The sequence below is a fragment of the Oncorhynchus clarkii genome, chromosome 29 (assembly GCF_045791955.1).
Source record: "Oncorhynchus clarkii lewisi isolate Uvic-CL-2024 chromosome 29, UVic_Ocla_1.0, whole genome shotgun sequence".
NCBI classification, from domain to species: Eukaryota; Metazoa; Chordata; class Actinopteri; order Salmoniformes; family Salmonidae; genus Oncorhynchus; species Oncorhynchus clarkii.
The window spans coordinates 27,049,724-27,070,509 of record NC_092175.1 but is presented as its reverse complement, the minus strand read 5'-3'; the positions used below and the strand labels follow the sequence as shown (position 1 = coordinate 27,070,509).

At 41.8% G+C, this 20,786-nt stretch overlaps 1 protein-coding gene across 2 annotated transcripts; it reads left to right on the top strand.

Annotated features, from left to right (window-relative positions):
- The first annotated feature begins 511 nt into the window (after positions 1-511).
- Positions 512-20,384, top strand: LOC139387889 (calsenilin-like). Of its 2 annotated transcripts, none has more exons than XM_071134221.1 (8): positions 512-680; positions 13,300-13,424; positions 14,264-14,333; positions 16,741-16,811; positions 16,928-17,035; positions 17,207-17,311; positions 17,552-17,614; positions 17,903-20,119. In XM_071134221.1, exons 1-8 carry the CDS (start codon positions 515-517, stop codon positions 17,948-17,950), a joined length of 756 nt encoding a protein of 251 aa, XP_070990322.1. In that variant the 5' UTR covers positions 512-514; the 3' UTR covers positions 17,951-20,119. The 2 variants fall into 2 exon arrangements, with proteins under 2 accessions (XP_070990322.1, XP_070990323.1); XM_071134222.1 differs by lacking the exon at positions 512-680 and adding an exon at positions 6,636-6,729 and having other exon boundaries at positions 17,903-20,384.
- The last annotated feature ends 402 nt before the right edge of the window (positions 20,385-20,786 follow it).

The following is a 20,786-nucleotide window of genomic DNA, read 5'->3' as shown; positions in this document are numbered from 1 at the left end:
CAAGGAACCAAATGTACTACTGAATACATAGTAGGTTTTCCTCCATTCAGTTGGGGTTGATGCTACCTCTTTCCTTCTCTATTATTTTCTTCATCTTACAACCCATCCTCCTCTTATCTTCAGTCACAACATCCTGTATTACCAGCCTCCTGCCTACCTTGTTTTATCACTCTTTCTTCTAACTTCTAATGAGACGTTGTTGCTAGGTAATGCATAGGTGGCAAGTTGAAGGAATTGACAACTTAAGTCTGCTTAGGAATGGCTGATTTTAAGCCTTGTGGGGTTCTTTGCACAATTGTGTTTCTATTTTGAAATCGTGTTCTCTTCCTCCCTCTCTGTCCAGCCCATGATTTCTCCTCTGTGTATTCACTAACCCTTCTGTACCAACAACCCTCTCTGAAGTATACTAACACCTCTTTTCTGTCTGTACTAACAGTCCTTTCTGTAGTGTCCTTCCCCCTTTCTCTGTCATCTGTTAACCCAGTTCTCTGGCCCCCAGGCTGATGGGAAGGGGATGGACAGTGGCCTCCTGCCTGATGCCAACGGAACAGAGCCCAGCCCGGGAGGACAGAGGGAGGACAGAGGGAAATGGCAGAAGCCGCGGATCAGTCGTAAATCTCTGATGAAGTGCTGTCTCGTCAAATGGATCATCGACAACACAACACGTGCACAGGGGCCAGGTAGGTATAGGACAGAGCAGAACTAACTACCCAACTAACTACTGTAACTAATATGAGGCTCAGTCATCCCAGCCACAGTGTTGTATGTGTCCTACCCTGTTTGGGATAGCTGGGGTGGAGTGAAGATGAAGGCGGAGTAGAGGGGGAGGGGATGCAGTCTTTCAATCCCCTGGCCTATACTACTGATTACATTATTTGTGATGCATCTACCCTATCTTATAGGACTATATTTAAAACTCTATTCTCTCTCTCTCTCTCTCTCTCTCTCTCTCTCTCTCTCTCTCTCTCTCTCTCTCTCTCTCTCTCTCTCTCTCTCTCTCTCTCTCTCTCTCTCTCTCTCTCTCTCTCTCTCTCTCTCTCTCTCTCTCTCTCTCTCTCTCTCTCTCTCTCTCTCTCTCTCTCTCTCTCTCTCTCTCTCTCTCTCTCTCTCTCTCTCGACTTCTGCTGTGCTAGCCTCTCCTCTCTTTGTGTCACTTCAGTATACCAGCCACTCAATCTATCAATAAATCTCTATTCATTCTAGCTCCCTCCACAGTCACAGTAAACTGATTGCTGTAGGGATACTGCTGTAAACTCTTCCAATCTCTCCTTTCATAATTCTTTTGAATGGTCGTTTTTAAATGTTTTATTGTTGACTATTTATTTTTCTCTCAATTCTTATAAATGGTTTTAGGAGGCATTTATACTTGACAAAAATATAAACACAACATGTAAAGTGTTGATCCTATGTTTCATGAGCTTAAATAAAAGATCCCAGAAATGTTCCAGATGCACAAAAACCTTATTTCTCAAAACATTTTGGCACAAATTTGTTTACATCCCTGTTAGTAAGCATTTATCATTTGCCAAGATAATCTATCCACTTGACAGGTGTGGCATATCAAGAAGCTGATTAAACAGCATGATCATTACACAGGTGCACCTTGTGCTGGGGACAATAAAAGGCCTCTCCAAAATGTGCAGTTTTGTCACACAACATAATGCCACAGATGTCTCAAGTTTTGAGGGAGCGTACAATTGGCATTCTGACTGCAGATATGTCCACCAGAACTGTTGCCAGAGAATTGAATGTTAATTTCTTTACCATAATGTCATTTTAGAGATTTGGCAGTACGTCCAACAGGCTTCACAACCTTTGACCATGTGTAACAGGGCCTCCACATCCGGCTTCTTAACCTGCAGGATCGTCTTAGACCAGCCACCCAGACAGCTGATGAAACTGTAGGTTTGCACAACCAAATCATTTCTGCCCAAACTGTTAGAAACCATCTCAGGGAAGCTCATCTGCGTGCTCGTCGTCCACCTCAGGGTCTTGACCTGACTGCAGTTTGGCATTGTAACCGACTTCAGTGGTCAAATGCTCACCAATGGCATGCTGTAGAAGTGTGCTCTTCACGGATGAACTATATTGGGCAGATGGCGTTGTTTGGGCGAGCTGTTTGCTGATGTCAACAGTGTGAACAGAGTGCCCCATGGTGGCTGTGGGGTTATGGTATGGACAGGTATAAGCTACGAACAACGAACCCAATTGCATTTAATCAATGGCAGTTTGAATGCACAGAGATACCGTGATGAGAACCTGAGGCCCATTGTCATGCCATTCATCTGCCACCACCACCTCGTATTTCAGAATGATAATGCACGGCCCCATGTCACAAGGATCTGTATACAATTCCTGGTAGCTGAAAATGTCCCAGTTCTTCCATGGCCTGCATACTCACCATACATGTCACCAATTGAGCTCTGGATCGACCTGTACGGCAGCGTGTTCCAGTACAGGCCAACACCCAACAACATCGCAGAGGCATTGAAGAGGAGTTGGACAACATTCCGCAGGCCACAATCAACAGCCTGATCAACTCTATGCAAAGGAGATGTGTCGTGCTTCATGAGGACAAATGGTGGTCACACCAAATGCTGACTGGTTTTCTGATCCACGCCCCTACCTTTGTGACCTAATGTATTTATTTCAGTTGACTGATTTCCTTATATGAACTGTAACTCGGTAAAATCTTTGAAATTATAGCATGTTGCGTTTATATTTTTGTTCAGTGTAGGAAGCTTAAAAATATTACTGAAATAGAAATGCCAGTGTTAACAGTAATATACCTGTCATCTCTCAACAGATAGAGAAGAGGTGCCTCCTGACAGACACTATAGCCAGTCATTTTGTCAATTGATCTTATTCAATTATCGATGATTTTCGATTCAAAGCCTTGGTGGATTATTTCGTTTCAAATCATTGCCATACTCTTACCAAGTACAACACATGCAAATAGAGAGACATCCAAGGCTATGTAAAATATTGTTAAATAAATAGGGGCTGTTGAAGAAAGAATATGTTTTTCACTTTTCTATCCAGCACCTGAACTATGGGTTGAAGCATGAGCTGAGTATGGAGGGAATAGTAGAGTGTCTGTTGCTGCTTATACCCCGTTAGCCCTCATTTTCTCTACCTATCTAAATTATTGACATTGCCCTTCTGTGGGTGCAGAATGGGGTTAACATCTGCACGTGCACTCACCGGAGCTAAGAGACCCTTACCCATTCTCTATCCCCAAACCCCCATCCCGCCCCCAAATTAACCCCTTCATCGCCCTTCTGCCCTGCCTCAACTCATCCTACTTCAGTAAGGAACCCCAAATACAACCATGTCTAGGGATCTACATCTGCTGGATAGTATCACTCTTTACATGACATAGTAGAAGTACTCTCTATGCACACCAGATGGTACACTCACTCTTTCTGGTAGTCTCAGAACTATTCAGAATTGTTTAAGTGATGGAGAGAGAGAGAGAGGAGACTTCATCAAATAAATTGGATATACAGACATTGTCATCCTGTGAATCAGGGAAGAGACTCAGGAGGTATGCTAATTTGGTAGAAAGCAGACCTAACCGACTCTGTTAAATTAGTCAAAACAGGAACATTTTACATCTGGTTAGAAATGATCACAGAGAAAAATGTCCTTGTGTGTGCTACCTATATCCCCCCAATATAATTCCCATACTTTAACAATGACAGCTTCTCCAACCTAGAGGGGGAGATCAACAATTTCCAGGACCAGGGACATGTACTAGTCTGTGGCAACCTAAATGCCAGAACTGGACAAGAACCTGACACCCTCAGCACACAGGGAGACAAACACCTACCTCAACTCAGAGTCTCTTAGAGCATTCACAGTCAGTCCACTGACACCCCTATCAGATCACAACAAAATCACACTCTACTTGAACAGAGCTATGCTCAATCATGAGGCATCAAAGCCAAAGGAACTGAATAATGTTAAGAAATGCTATAGATCGAAGGAAGATAGTGTGGAAATCTACCAAAAAACAATTAGGCAACAACAAATTCAATCCCTTCAAGACAATTTCCTGGACAAAAAGTTTCACTGTAATAGTGAAGGTGAAACTTGGCAGTAGAAATCCTAAAAAGTATCATTTCAAGCAGACAACCTAAGAACATTTACAAAATTGACAAATGGTTTGATGAAGAATTAAAAAACCCAAGAAAGAAATTGAGAAACGTATCCAAACAGCAAAAACATATACATGATCAAATACAAATCTTAGAATCAGCTATTAAAGACTGGAGAATCCAGTGGCTTCTGGTAACTACATAATTGCGTCAACAGCAACCTTGGAAAAATCCTCTGCATGATCATTAACAGCAGACTGATACATTTCCTTAGCAAAAGCAGTGTACTGAGCAAATGTCAAATTGGCTTTTTACCAAATTACCGTATGACAGGCCACGTATTCACCCTACACACCCTAACTGACAAACAAACAAACCAAAACAAAGGCAAAGTCTTTCGACTCTTTTGACTCAATTTGGCATGAGGGCCTGCTATACAAATTGATGGAAAGTGGTGTTGGGGGGGAAAACATACAACATTATAAAATCCATGTACACAAACAGAAAGTGTGTGGTTAAATTTGGCAAAAAACACATTTCTTTCCACAGGACCGGGATGTGAGACACTTTAATGCAAATATTTGTTATTGTGAAACAAACAAAAAAACAGAAAACTTGAGCGTGCATAACTATTCACCCCCCCCTCCCCTCCCCTCCCCTCCCAAAGTCAATAGTTTGTAGACGCACCTTTTACAGCAATTACAGCTGCAAGTCTCTTGGTGTATGTCTCAATAAGCTTGGCACATCTAGCCACTGGGATTTTTTGCCCATTCTTCAAGGCAAAACTGCTCCAGCTCCTTCAAGTTGGATGGGTTCTGCTGGTGTACAGCAATCTTTAAGTCATACCACAGATTCTCAATTGGATTGAGGTCTGGGCTTTGACTAGGCCATTCCAAGACATTTAAATGTTTCCCCTTAACCCACTTAAGTGTTGATTTAGCAGTATGCTTAGGGCCATTGTCCTGCTGGAAAGTGTACCTCCATCCCAGTCTCAAATCTCAGGAAGACTGAAACAGGCTTCCCTCAAGAATTTCCCTATATTTAGAGCCATCTATCATTCCTGCAATTTGACCAGTTTCCCAGTCCCTGCCGATGAAAAACATTCCCACAGCATGATGCAGCCACCACCATGATTCACTGTGGGGATGGTGTTCTTGGGGGTGTTCTCTTGCACCAGACATAACGTTTTCCTTGTTGGCCAAAAAGCTCAATTTTAGTCTCATCTGACCAGAGTACCTTCTTCCATATGTTTGGGGAGTCTCTCACAAGCCTTTTGGCGAACACCAAACGTGTTTCCTTATTTTTTTCTTTAAGCAATGGCTTTTTTCTTGCCACTCTTCCGTAAAGTCCAGCTCTGTGGAGTGTACGGCTTAAAGTGGTCCTATGGACAGATACTCCAATCTCCACTGAGCTTTGCAGCTCCTTCAGGGTTATATTTGGTCTCTTTGTATCCTCTCTGATTAATGCCCTCCTTGCCTGGTCCGTGAGTTTTGGTGGGCGGTCCTCTCTTGGCAGGTTTGTTGTGGTTGAATGTTTTAATAATGGATTTAATGGTGCTCCGTGGGATGTATAAAGTTCCTGATATTTTTTTATAACCCAACCCTGATCTGTACTTCTCCACAACTTTGTCCCTGACCTGTTTGAGCTGAGCTCTTCATGGTGCCTCTTGCTTGGTGGTGCCCCTTGCTTAGTGGTGTTGCAGACTCTGGGGCCTTTCAGAACAGGTGTATATATACTGAGATCATGTGACAGATCATGTGACACTTAGATTGCACACAGATGGACTTTATTTAACTAATTATGTGACTTCTGAAGGTAATTGGTTGCACCAGATCTTATTTGGGGGCTTTATAGCAAAGGGGGTGAATACATATGCACGCACAAGTTATTTTTTTCATTTCACTTCACCAATTTTGGCTATTTTGTGTATGTCCATTACATGAAATCCAAATAAAAATCAATTTAAATTACAGGTTGTAATGCAACAAAATAGGAAAAACACCATGGGGGATGAATATTTTGCAAGGCACTGTATAGACATAATATGACATTTGAAATGTCTTTATTCTTTTGGAATTTTTGTGAGTGTAATGTTTACTGTTAATTTTTTTGTTTATTTCACTTTTGTTAATTATCTATTTCCCTTGCTTTATCAATGTAAACATATGTTTCCTATGCCAATAAAGCCCCTAAAATGTACATTAAATTGAGACATAGAGCTGTACTGTAATTGTTTGGGACTATTGGCCTTAATGCTGCTCTCATTGCAGTTGTTAATGTTTGATCCGAAGAGTATGTCAATGCCGATATGCCATCAACATCTGTCTTTAACGTAAGATCGATCAGCACTTTGTACTGCTGTCTTTGTTTCAAGGCCGTGTTTTTTTACGCACACTACGTAGCTGCTGCTCAAACTGCCACTTCCTTTACTTCCTGTCTTTACTCACCCTCCTCTGAACCATGATGATGTAGCCTGTGTCTCCTCATATGTTAACCAACACCATCCCATCCCTTCTAACTGTTTTTTCGCTTCTCAATGATCATGCAAGTACGGAAGAGTAGGCTACCAAGCTGTTCCACCTCTGTGCAGCCGAATGTTATAGGCAGCTGAGCATGTGTATCCCGACAGGTAACCAAAGTCTGCATCACCCGGCACCCTTATGTCGTTTGTCAACTACTGCTTTAGACTGCCTACTATTTGTGATGATAATCTTCATAGTTATGCTGCCATGTTTTAGCGAGAGTTTATGAAAAAAGACCTAGCCAAAGTTTGCAATGAATTTGAGAGACTGCCTGTCTCTTGTCTTGCTTGAAACAGACTACCTTTGTTTTGTGCTTATGTTTGCAATACTGTTACAACACACAACAAAGTTGGTACGGACATGTCGATCATGTCTTTTGTGTACAACATGATGGCTGCATGTAGCCTAACACCCCTCCTGAAAAAATAACATGAAATCGTGCTTGAGGTATAGAATTTATAGTTCGAATATGTCGACCATATCGTTAGTGTAGAGAAGCAGGACAAAAGTAAAACTTTTTAAAGTTTTGTTCCTAATTACTCAGATCGATAGAGCTAGATACAACATATATATATATATATATATATATATATTATATATATTGCCTCTACCATTAGGAATTGTAATTTAATTTCTAGGGTAAATAAGTTGAAAGTAAATAAACAGAACAGAACTACCACAACATTACTTTTGTACCTGCCGGTGGGTCGGGAATAACACATCCTTGGGATGGAAGAAACAGCTGGCGAGAAGTGCACAATATTTGTCTCATTGCCATGTTTCTGGTTTGTAATGCTTGTTACTTTCAACAAATGTACTATAAGCCATCATTTCATGTTTGTGTCGATTTGAATAATTAATCCTATAGGTTCGAAATGTATGAAAATGAACCATGCATCAACATTGTAATGTTATGCAACCACAATATTTTGCCTTACAATATGAATCAGACTTAAATGGATCACATAATAGCTACATTAACCATCATGTTCTTATCTCACTTTAATTGGAATGTAGTAGGAGATGTTTTTCACCATTTTCAATGATTATTCATGCTTAGCTGCACCAATTATGTGCGCTCTAGCTGTCCTTATCACGCGCTCTTGTCTTGAGAAAATAAACGGCTTTATTCTCTTCACAAACAGCAAACTCATCATGCTTATCAAATTTCCTTGGCTTTACATAAGGTATTTGACCTCCAAAATTATAAATATATTTTGAACCACTAACCTGCATTTAAAAGCTTATGTGAGAAGCTGATCCATCAAGTCAAATGATTAAGGCATAATTCTAATGACGTCATATATCATTTTCAAACATTGTCACTTGTTGATACATTGCTAACATTATAAAAGCAATGTGAACTACCGGAGACAATGGCCTGTGCATAAATGTTTTATTTTATTCCCGGTCATCAGTTTCATTGTTTTGCTGTAATTTCACCCAGGCTAACACCCAAGACTAGCTAGCATGATACTTGAAACCTATGCTGTCATTTAGTAACTAGATAGGATAAGAAAATGACATGTTTGGAACCTTAAACAACTAAACACAACTCTACAACCGAAAAACACTTCAGGTCTGTTTTAGCTCAAAACCCCTTTTTGTTGATAACTCGGTGAAACATGGTCGGAATGGGATGTTGTTTTGCAGGGAGGTCGTCCTCCACATTAGGAATGCACTGACCTGACTGTGCATCATTCTAGCTTCTGTGTTACATGAGCAAATGAGCATTACTTTCGCAACGTGTTGCTTTAATCCCTGCTCTCCCCTACAACATAAAGTTTCCCCCTCCATGTCAATGAGGGAGATGCGGCAGAGATAGACTGAGCAGAAGTTACGTAGTAAAAGAAAAATCCTGCACATGTGCAGAAATCTCCATATGAATAGCCAAGGCAAGTCGGATTTCAGAAAATCCGTAACCGCAGCCACTCAGTTTTTTAAAATGGTCTATTACATGAGCTAACCTTATACCATATGCATGGATAGAAGGGTCTGCCTGGTACTGTTCTGGCAGTTCACATGGTTATAGAGACATCTGGGGCGGCAGGGTAGCCTAGTGGTTAGAGTGTTGGACTAGTAACCGAAAGGTTACAAGTTCAAATCCCAAGCTGTTGTTCTGCCCCTGAACAGGCAGTTAACCCACTGTTCCTAGGCCGTCATTGAAAATAAGATTTTGTTCTTAACTGACTTGCCTAGTTAAATAAAGGTTAAAAAAAATCGGTGCACTAAATATGTTCTGTGATCATTCTGATAGTAGTGGTTTGGTCACCTGTGTTTGCTCCCTGTGGAAATAGAGTTGACAGTGAGGAAACTTCTCCTAAAAGGCATTTTTTACTCTTAGTATTTCAACTTGTATGTGTTTGCAAAGAAGCACTCGCCCTCCATTTGGCAAATCTGACCATAATTCTATCCTCCTAATTTCTGTTTACAAGCAAAAATGAACGCAAGAAGCACCAGTGACAAAATCAATAAAAAAGTGGTCAGATGAAGCAGATGCTAAGCTACAGGACTGTTTTGCGAGCACAGACTGGAAAATGTTCCGGGATTCCTCCAATGGCATTGAGGAGTACATCACATCTGTAATTGGCTTCATCAATAATTGCATCGATGACGTTGTCCCCACAGTGACCGTACGTAGATACCCCAACCAGAAGTCATGGATCCATCCTCACTGAGCTAAAGGCTAGAGCTGCCGCCTTCAAGAAGCAGGACTCTAACCCGGAAGCTTATAAGAAATCCCGCTATGCCCTCCGACGAACCATCAAACAAAGCGTCAATACAGGACTAAGATCGAGTCATACTACACCGGCTCTGACGCTCGTCGGATGTGGCAGCGCCTGGACACCATTACAGACTACAAAGGGAAGCACAGCCGAGAGCTGCCCAGTGACACGAGCTTACCGGACAAGCTAAACTACTTCTATGCTTGCTTTGAGGCAAATAACACTGAAACATGTATGAGAGCACCAGCTGTACCGGAAGACTGTGATCACACTCTCCGCAGCCGATGTGAGTAAGACCTTAATACAGGTCAACGTTCACAAAGCTGCAGGGCCAGATGGATTACCAGGACGTGTACTGCGAGCATGCGCTGACCAACTAGCAAGTGTTTTCACTGACATTTTCAACCTCTCTCTGTCCGAGTCTGTAATACCAACATGTTTTAAGCAGACCACCATAGTGCCTGTGCACAAGACCACTAAGGAAACCTGCCTAAATGACTACTGACCCATAGCACTCACGTCTATAGCCATGAAGTGCTTTGAAAGGCTGATCATGGCTCACATCAATACCATCATCCCAGAAACCCTAGACCCACTCCAATTTGCATACCGCCCCAACAGATCCACAGATGATGCAGTCTCTATTGCAATCCACACTGCCCTTTCCCACCTGGACAGAATGAACACCTATGTGAGAATGCTATTCATTGACTACAGCTCATCGTTCAACACCATAGTGCCCTCAAAGCTCATCAATAAGCTAAGGACCCTGGGACTAAACACCTCCCTCTGCAACAGGATCCTGGACTTCCTGACGGGCCGCCCCCAGGTGGTAAGGGTAGGTAACAACACATCTGCCACGCTGATACTCAACACAGGGGCCCCTTAGGGCCTGCACGGCCAGGCACGACTCCAACACCATCATTAAATTTGCAGATGACACAACCGTAGTAGGCCTGATCACCGACAACAATGAGCCTATAGGGAGGGGACCTGGCCATGTGGTGAGAGGACTACAACCTCTCCCTCAAAGTGATCAAGACAAAGGAGGTGATTGTGGACTACAGGAAAAAGAGGACATAGCACGCCCCCATTCTCATCGACGGGGCTGCAGTGGAGCAGGTTGAGAGCTTCAAGTTCCTTGGTGTCCACATCACCAACAAACTAACATGGTCCAAGCACAACATGACAGTCGTGAAGCGGGCATGACAAAATCTATTCTAGTCAAATGGCTACCCAGACTATTCACATTGCCCCCCCCCCCCCCCCCCTCTCCACACCACTGCCACTCTCTGTTGTCATCTATGCATAGTCACTTTAATTAACTCTACCTACATGTATATACTACCTCAACTAACCGGTGCCCCCACACATTGACTCTGTACCGGTACCCCCTGTATATATTGTTATTTTTTACTGCTCCTCTTTAATTACTTGTTACTTTTATCTCTTATTCTTATCTGTATCTTTTTAAACTGCACTGTCGGTTAGGGGCTCGTAAGTAAGCATTTCACTGTTGTATTCGGGGGATGTGACTAATACAATTTGATTTGATTTGAAATGATGAACACAGGCTCAGTTGTGGGAGGGGCCTCAGACTGTCTTCCCAGTGCAGTGGTCAGTGCTGCTTAAGTGTTTTCCCTATAGTATCCACAAGGTGCAGCACCTTTATGTGCAGCATCTCTGGGCACTTAGAAGAGAGAGTCAAGTGACTAACTCCATCTAAATCTTTCTCTCTCTTTGGTAAAATGCATTTCTGGCCTGTTCCCATTCCAGTCCTAAGACCAGCATTTTGCATCTCAATGATTGATTTATCCCCCCCCCCCCCCCCCCCCTCTCTCTGCTCCTGCTTAAACTCACTCCATTAAGATGTGCACACTCATCAGTTATGAACTCTACCCATCTTCGTCTCTTCTCTTTGTCTTGTTTACGCCCTCACAGTCATGCACTCTACCACAACTGATATCATAAAAGTGTTGGTGGAGTGTAAATTAATGGAGAGCATTGATGCTAAAACTTGACAGAGACTTAAAGAGGAATAGGATGGGAAAAACCTTAGGGCACTCTGTCTACCGCCTCTCTTCCCCCAATTTAAAGTCCCTTGATATTAGTTTGTTGAATTAGAAACACAATGTGAGGTTTCTTTGTGAATCCATCCAGTGTTATGTTTGATGTGTCTGCCTTTTTGTGCTATATGTGTCAATGGGAGGTAGACACAGGCAGCGCCACACAGGGTAGGGCAGACTCCTTCACTCTAAGTGCTGCTGGTCATATTCCAGCCATCAGCGGATGTGGATCAATGCCTGGTTTACAGCTTTACATCATTCTTAAAATGCCTGGGCAAACAAGGAAACGCTCAGACGGTCAATCAGAAACTATTAGTAAAAAACACACATCATCCCTCCGGACTCGCTGCCCTCCTCCCCCCTCTCTCACTCATCTTTCTAGCTCACTCAAACCGGAGACTGCACTAGAGGGAGAATTCCTGTCTTGATGGACCTGTGGGACGGACTTACCCAAAAAGGGAGACACAGGGGGTTCAGCCCTTAACTGGGACAGAATGTTTACTACAGAGGATACTTCACAAAGGAGATTTGGGAGATGAGGAATTAAGTAGTATACCTTTTGTTGTTTTTTTACTCAAAACCATGCACTGGACCTGGATTTAGAGGGACTTTTGGAAGACAAAATATTATCAACAAACTCACCTTTTTGCCTTCGCTGGAGATCAAGGGGTTAAATGAATGGCAGCTGAAACAGAGTGACTGTTACGGGATCTTTACCTTGTTCACCCATGAAGAGCATCGTCACTTGCAGATTTCACCTGCTTTAACAATGTGTGTGGGTGGGAGGATGGGGGGAGTAAAGAGTGACCAATAGCGTTTGCAGCTATTTTTCAGGCATCTTCTTCAATTCTTTGATAGGATGTTTTTTAGACACACACTTACAGCAGCAAACATTTGTAAAGTTATGGAATACACATCCTATATGTCCAGGGCTGGCCAATAGAAAGCATATAAAGGTTCTTACTCAAATCAGTCAGCCATGGTGCTGGATGGCATGGAACTGATTGCAATTACTGTAGTCATTGGTCTTTTTTTTGTAATGTTCAAGCAGTTTGGTGTCTGGGAGCCCTTGTCATTAGATGGTAAGTAACAGGAACAGACTCCCCAGTCTCTTTTCTGATCAAGGCCATCATATTCCTCGCAAATAGACATAAGCTATTCGTACTGTGTTGTTGATAGTTGACGCTACATGATTTCACTGTTGTCAACTTATGAGAGACAGCTGGCTTCCACTGCATATCAAGACACAATGCCTCAAAACACGAAGGTCTCATGTCTTATCATTGATAGATAGAAATAGAAAAGACAACACTGTGGCCACCTGACTTAACCTGATTGTGTGTTTCTCCCTTTCTCACCTCCTCACTTCCCTATACTTCAATCTCTTCCTCTCCCTTTTCCTCTCTCTGGTTGTTTGTATATCATAGATGGTGAGCACACACACAGTAGTAACTCCATGTATTCTTCATTTCCTTTGTCTTGATTATGTATGTTTTAATCTGTGCCCCACTCTCTCATATATATATATATATATATATATATATATATATATGTTGTCTCTCTGAGGGTTGCTTGTCTTCCCCTCATCATCCTCTCTTACTTTATTTTCCACCATCTTTTTGTTTTTAAACATTTTATTGTACACCATTGTCATCCAATCCCATTTCTGTTACCCACCACACAAATGTCTCTCCCTCCCAACTTCTTTTGATTATCCTCATATCTTCCTCTCTCGATTTCAACCTTTCTCATCCATTCCTGTCCTATTTTTGCCTCTCCCTGAATCCGCATTCTCCTCTCCCTTTCACCTCACCCCTTCTCCCGACTTTCCTTCCTTTCCCTGGGTTGTCCTCCTTTCCCTCTCTCCCTCTCCTCTCTCAAACAGAGAGCAGTGACTGTGAATTGGAGCTTTCTACTGTTCGTCACCAGCCCGAAGGCTTAGAACAGCTCCAGGCCCAGACCCAGTTTACCAGGAAAGAGCTGCAGTCGCTCTACAGAGGCTTCAAAAATGTGCGACTGGGACTTGGCTGGGCTTAGAGCACCGAGTGGGAGTGGGGTGCTTAAATCAACATTGTCAGGGACTTGAAGGACTGCAAAGATATCATCTCACAATATGTTTTACATACTTACATAGCTACATACATTTACACAGATATTTACACACACTTCAAGCCTTTTAGACATACAGGTAACTGCCAAAATAATGGAAACACTTGAGTAAAGGAGGGATACAACATATATTGAAAGCAGGTGCTTCCACACAGGTGTGGTTCCTGAGTTAATTGAGCAGTTAACATCCAATCATGCTTAGGGTCCTGTATAAAAATGATGGGCAGGCCATTATTCTGGCAGCCATGGCTATGCCTCCATAGGATAACAATGCCCCCGTCCATAGTGCACGAGTGGTTACTGCATGATTTGATGAGCATGAAAATGATGTAAACCATATGCCATGGCCATCTCAGTCACCAGTTTTAAACCCCATTGAACACTTATTGGAGATTCTGGAGCGGTGCCTGAGACAGCGTTTTCTACCACCATCAACAAAACACCAAATGATGGCATTTCTCACAGAAGAATGGTGTCACATCCATCCAATAGCGTTCCAGACACTAATAAGAATCTATGTCAAGGTGCATTGAAGCTGTTCTGGCTCATGGAGGACCAACGCCCTATTAAAACACTTTATGTTGGTGTTTCCTTTATTTTGGCAGTTACCTGCATATTAGCCATTTACAAGCCGTTAGACACACCTCTTTTCACAGATATTTAACTACATTCATGCGTACAATACATACAAGTTAAATAAGACAAACGTATTCAAGATATTTTCATGTCTCTCTGAACAGGAGTGTCCTAGCGGGCTGGTGGATGAGGAGACGTTCAAGACCATCTATTCACAGTTCTTCCCCCAGGGAGGTAGGATTCTCTCCCCTCGAGATGCAAGGGAGGCACCATGGTTGATAGCAGATGGGTGGGAGACGCCCTTTTAACTGCCCCTACTGTTATCAGTAATTTCAACCTGGACTCAGGGGTAGACCTCACATAGCAAATGTATATCTGTGACACTCAAATAAGTATGATATGTTTTGTATGGTATTCATTTGTGGATGTCCATCATCCATTTCATATGAAATGTTACGAATTACAATTCATATGATATGTTATGAACTGCAATTTGTTACAAATGTGCAATACGTATGACATGTTGTGGCTAATGTTAGCAAGGTGGCTAGATAGATCAAGTTAGCTAGGTGTTAGGGTTAGAGGTTAAGGTTAATAGTTATGTTAGCTAACATGCTAAGTAGTTACAAAGTAGCTAAGAAGAAGTAAGTAGTTGCAAAGTTGCTTATTAGCTAAAATGCTAAAGTTGCCCGTGACGCCTTTGGGTTGCTAGAGTTTTGCATTATATGCCCACCCATCCTCCCCGACCAACCTCATTTTTGGCTTAAGTAACAATACCCAATATAACATGTCATACTAATTTGAGTGTCACAGATTTACATTTACTATATTATGTCCTTGAGGACAGGCTGGCTATTTCAATGGACTGTTATTTGATAGAGCATTGTCTTACTGTTTTTGAATGAAAATTTGATTAGTAGATGCAAGATTCTGACAACTCAGAACCTCATCTATTGATATATACAGTGCATTTGGAAAGTATTCAGACCCCTTGACTTTTTCCACATTTTATTACTTTACGGCCTTATTCTAAAATGTATTAAATATGTTTTCCCCTTATCAATCTACAAACAATAACCCATAATGATGAAGTAAAAGCAGGTTTGTAGAAATTTTGGGAAAAACACAGATATCACATTTACATAAGTATAAAGACCATTGACTCAGTACTTTGTTGAAGCACCTTTGGCAGCGATTGCAGCCTTGAGTCTTCTTGGGTATGATGCTACAAGCTTGTTACACCTGTATTTGGGGAATTTTTCCCACTATTCTCTGCAGATCCTCTCAAGCTCTTTCAGGTTGGATGGGGAGCGTCGCTACACAGCTATTTTCAGGTCTCTCCAGAGATGTTAGATCGGGTTCAAGTCCGGGCTCCAGCTAGGCCACTCAAGGACATTAAGATAATTGTCCCAAAGCCACTCCTGTGTTGTTTGGCTATGTGCTTAGGGTCATTATCCAGTTGGAAGGTAAACATTCGCCCCAGTCTCAGGTCCTGAGCGCTCTGGAGCAGGTTTTCATCAAGGATCTCTATATACCATTCATCTTCCCCTCAATCCTGACTAGTCTCCCAGTCGGTGCCGCTGAAAAACATCCCCACAGCATGATGCTGCCACCACTATGCTTCACTGTAAGGATGGTCCCAGGTTTCCTCCAGGTGTGACGCTTGGCATTCAGGCTAAAGAGTTCAATCTTGGTGTCATCAGACCAGTGAATCTTGTTTCTCATGGTCTGAGAGCCCTTTAGGTGCCTTTTGGCAAACTCCAAGCAGGCTGTCATGTGCCTTTTACTGAGGAGTGGTTTCCATTTGGCCACTACCATAAAGGCCTGGTGGAGTGCTGCAGAGATGGCTGTCCTTCTGGAAGGTTCTTTCATCTCCACAAAGGAACTCTGGAGCTCTGTCAGAGTGATAGAGTTTGGGTTCTTAGTCACCTCCCTGACCAAGGCCCTTGTCCACTGATTGCTCAGTCTGGCCGGACGGCCAGCTCTAGGAAGAGTCTTGATGGTTCCAAACTTCTTCCATTTAAGAATGATGGAGGCCACTGTGGTATTGGGGACCTTCAATGCTGCAGAAATGTTTTGGTCCCCTTCCCCAGATCTGTGTCTCGACACATTCCTGTCTCCGAGCTCTACGGACAATTCCTTCGACCTCATGGCTTGGTTTTTACTCTGACATACACTGTCAACTGTGGGACCTTATATAGACAGGTGTGCCTTTCCAAATCATGTCCAATCAATTGAATTTACCACAGGTGGACTGTGGTCAAGTTGTAGAAACATGTCAAGGATGATCAATGGAAACAGGATGCACCTGAGCTCAATTTCGAGTCTCATAGCAAAGGATCTGAATGCTTATGTAAACAAGGCATTTCTGTTTTTTATTTGTAATAAATTAGGAAACAATTCTTTGTCATTATGGGGTGTTAAAAAATGTTTCATCAATTTTAGAATTAGGCTGTAACGTAACAAAATGTGGAAAAAGTCAAGGGTTCTGAATTCTTTCCGAATGCCCTGTAGATGCTTTAAAGACTGACCCATTTCACCCTGAGCAACCGTCAAAATAGATGAAAGTGAAAAAAGAATAAATAACCAACTGTCATCCACTGTACCTGATGTTAACTACATTATTGGTATCACTACTCAGATGCCACCACATATGCACATTTCCTGTTCAACGCTTTTGACATGGACAGAAATGGCTCTATCCGTTTTGAGGTAAGCAAAGCTCCTTTAAAGTAAGGTAATTTCTTCTCTCGCATAAAACCTTCCTGAACAATCAATCTTAGCCATCCCAATAACCTGCTCAACCTCCCCCCTCCTCTCCCCTCCAGGACTTTGTGATTGGCCTATCTGTACTGCTCAGAGGTTCAGAAACAGAGAAGCTCCAGTGGGCCTTCAATCTGTATGATATCAACAAGGATGGCTGCATCACCAAGGAGGTACAGTGGAAGACCTTGCCTTCAAACTTTCCTGTCTGTTGCATAGAGAGAGTTCTACTGCTAGACGTAACACTGCAAGACATAGCATTGACTCATGACTGTGTGTGTGTGTACGTGCAACTGTGTGTGTTTTTGTGTGTGTATGTGTGTATTGTGTGCACCTGTGTACAGGAAATGTTGGCCATAATGACATCCATCTATGACATGATGGGCAGGTATACCTCTCCCAGTGTACGAGATGATGACCCATCTGAGCATGTGGACAAGTTCTTTCAGGTACATAAACCCCCCAGCATGTAACCCCCTCCCATGTCTGACATTTTACATGTCGTTTAACACCTTCTGTCCTTCTGTTTGTATTGTTTCTGTCCTAAGGCTTTATTGTTGTTTTTTGTTTGATGAGAACTCTGGTCGGTTTTAATTTTCACAACCATAAAGCTTCACATTGTGTCACTGTGGAGGTTAGTAGTATACGGTATGTAATCATACAAGATCTTTAATGGCCACCTTTTTCAGAAAATGGATCGGAACAGAGACGGGGTGGTGACCATTGATGAGTTCATAGAGACCTGTCAGAAGGTAAACACATTCTCCACAATCTTTACTGGCGAAAATATGTATCTGATATTAAAAATGCCAGGACAAGCCGCTGGCTATTGCATGGTTTTAACCTGCCTGGCTAACATTCCAGGTATTCCTGTAGTTGGTAGATAGCAAGTTCTGTCAGTTTTGTCTTACAGAACCTGCACAACATGTCAGAAGAGCACACAACATATGAAAAGCTAAGAACAGTACTGCCATAAGTAGTGTTCAATTGACATTGTGTCCAAAACAACAAATTCCTTAACTCTTAATTTCTCTCACCAGGATGAAGATATAATGGCCTCCATAAAGCTCTTTGAGAATGTAATCTAGGACTGGACAGAGAACACAGATATATGTCAAGATGACCTTTAATTGATTCCAATAGCAGACCCTACAAGCCCCTACGTACCTTGCCCCTCACCGTTGGATAATAGAAGATTATTGACACACAATAGGGAAATGTGACTCTAAACGTTTGACTCCACTATGTATGGGAAAACAATCCCTAAAAATGGCCCTGCTGACAGTTCTACTTTCCTTACCTTTTTTTTCTCAAATTTTTACTAACGACATGCCACTGACTTTGAGTAAAGCCAAGAGTGTTTATGTATGCGGATGACTCAACACTGTACACGTCAGCTACCACAGCGACTGAAATGATTGCAACACTTAACAAAGAGCTGCAGTTAGTTTCAGAGCGGGTGGCAAGTAATAAGTTAGCCCTAAATATTTCTAAAAATAAAAGCATTGTATTTGGAGCAAAACACTCACTTGACCCTAAACCTCAACTAAATCTTGTAATAAATAATGTGGAAATTGAGCAAGATGAGATGACTAAACTGCTTGGACTAACCCTAGATTGTAACCTGTCATGGTCAAAACATATTGATACAGTAGTAGCTAAGATGGGGAGAAGTCTGTCTTTAATAAAGCGATGTTCCGCCTCCTTAACAACACTATCAACAAGGCAGGTCGTACAGGCCCTAGTTTTGTCGCACCTTGACTACTGTTCAGTCGTGTGGTCAAGTGCCACAAAATAGAACTTAGAAAAATTGCAATTGGCTCAGAACAGGGCAGCACGGCTGGCCCTTGGATGTACACAGAGAGCTAATATTAATAATATGCATGTCAATCTCTCCTGACTGAAAGTGAAGGAGAGATTGACTTCATCACTTACATATCACTTACATACTTTTATTTATGAGAAGTTTTGACATGTTGAACGCACCGAGCTGTCTGTCTACACTACTGGCAAACAGCTCGGACACCCATGCACCCCACAAGACATGCCACAAGAGGTCTCTTCACAGTCCCCTAGTCCAGAACAAACTACGGGGAGGCACACAGTACTACATAGAGCCATGACTACATTGGACTCTTCTGCATCAAGTAACTGACACAAGCAGTAAAATTAGATTTAAAAAACAGATTCAAAAACACCTCATGGAACAGCGGGGACTGTGAAGCAACACAAACATTGGCACAGACATATACCAACACACACATACATACACACACACGATAACATGCGCACTATACGTACATACACATGGATTTAGTACTGTAGATATGTGGTAGTGGTGGAGTAGGGGCCTGAGGGCACACAGTGTGTTGTGAAATCTGTGAATGTATTGTAATGTTTTTAAAATTGTATAAACCGCCTTAATTTTGCTGTACCCCAGGAAGAGTAGCTGCTGCTTTGCCAGCAGCTAATGGGGATCCATAATAAATAAATACAAATATGAATGGCAACATAAGAAGTGAAATGTTAGTACACTGTGCAGTAGCATGTCTACTGCTCATGCCTGAACCGATTATGATCCTTTGCATGTTTGCCTGAGAGTAGTGTAAGTTAATGTTAACACAGTTGAATGTAAGTATGAATTTTGTTATTGAGTAGCCTGAAACAAATATTATTGTATTTGTTTGTGTGTGTGTTGTGGGGGCTCATAGTAATGGGTGGAATGGAATAGATGGAAATGAATCGAGCACATCAAACACGTGTTTTGCTACCATTCCATTCCAGCCATCATTATGAGCCATCCTCCCGTCAGCAGTCTCCTGTGCACACAACAGCTTAGAAATGTACAAGTTTTTTACATTTCTGTACCCTCATGTATAGTGTACCTATAGCTCATCAGCATTATGATAGGAAGGTGGGATTTATTGATGTTGCCATATCATATAGCTACTCGCACCATTACATACAGTACATGCAATCATCTATCATAACGCCCATACTCCAAACCACCCCTCTACAGCCTATGTCATAAACTAACTGAATACCTGGAGAGAGAATGTATTTCAAAATGTTGTTGAATATCACTCTAAATAAAAAAGGAACCTGCACATCGCATGATATTTGATATGTAATTGTATATCACTTTCCTAAAAAATAGTTTTCCTGTGGCCTAAAATGTTTATGAATTACCATGTAATTTGTACAGTTGAAGATGACCTGTGCTTTGGCTCATATATAAAGTCAAGGCTGTTTTCTACTAACAAGTTGAGTCAGTGTTTTTGTTCTCAAATGCCGCAACAAAAAAAGTAATGCTCTGCTGCATTATATGGTGCATTGGTGCATATGTGGTGCATTGGTGCATATGTGGTGCATTGGTGCATTATATGTGCATTGGAATATTGTTTTGTTGCATTTTAGAACAGTAAAGCAGACCTAACTAGCAAGTAGCAAAGACACAGAAAAGCATACTTTTTTGAAATGTGAAAATTCAATTTTAATAAAAAATACTTTGGTGGTTTTCAATGTTGCTTCAAGTCTTTGTCACAAATAAACGTTTGGATTCTTGTTGCTCTTTACTAGTTCATTATTACTTTTTGAATTATAAGCATTTTGCATTTGCATAAATGCTCCATAGGCAATAATGGTACATTTTACGTTCACCACTGCTCTTGAACCACTTAAATGCCCAATACAGTCAAAAACATGACTTGTATATATTTTCACACTATGAGTTTGGAATAATACTGTAAAATTGTGAAAATTATGGTAATGCCCTTTTAATGTAAGAGCTGTTTGAAAAGACTGCCTGAAATTGCTGCCTGTTTTGAAGTTTTGGCCTACCAGCTGACCAGGCAGTAAATTAGTTTATAGACCAATAAAAAATAAAGTTCCAACCCTCTCTGCCAATAGCAGGTAGTTTTCAGT

Bases quoted from the DNA above. Each gene is read 5' to 3' on its own strand.
- LOC139387889 (XM_071134221.1), top strand. From the start codon at position 515: ATGGACAGTGGCCTCCTGCCTGATGCCAACGGAACAGAGCCCAGCCCG. The intron at 14,334-16,740 runs GTAGGATTCTCT...ATCACTACTCAG, and splicing joins ACAGTTCTTCCCCCAGGGAG to ATGCCACCACATATGCACAT. The intron at 17,036-17,206 runs GTACAGTGGAAG...ACCTGTGTACAG, and splicing joins ATGGCTGCATCACCAAGGAG to GAAATGTTGGCCATAATGAC.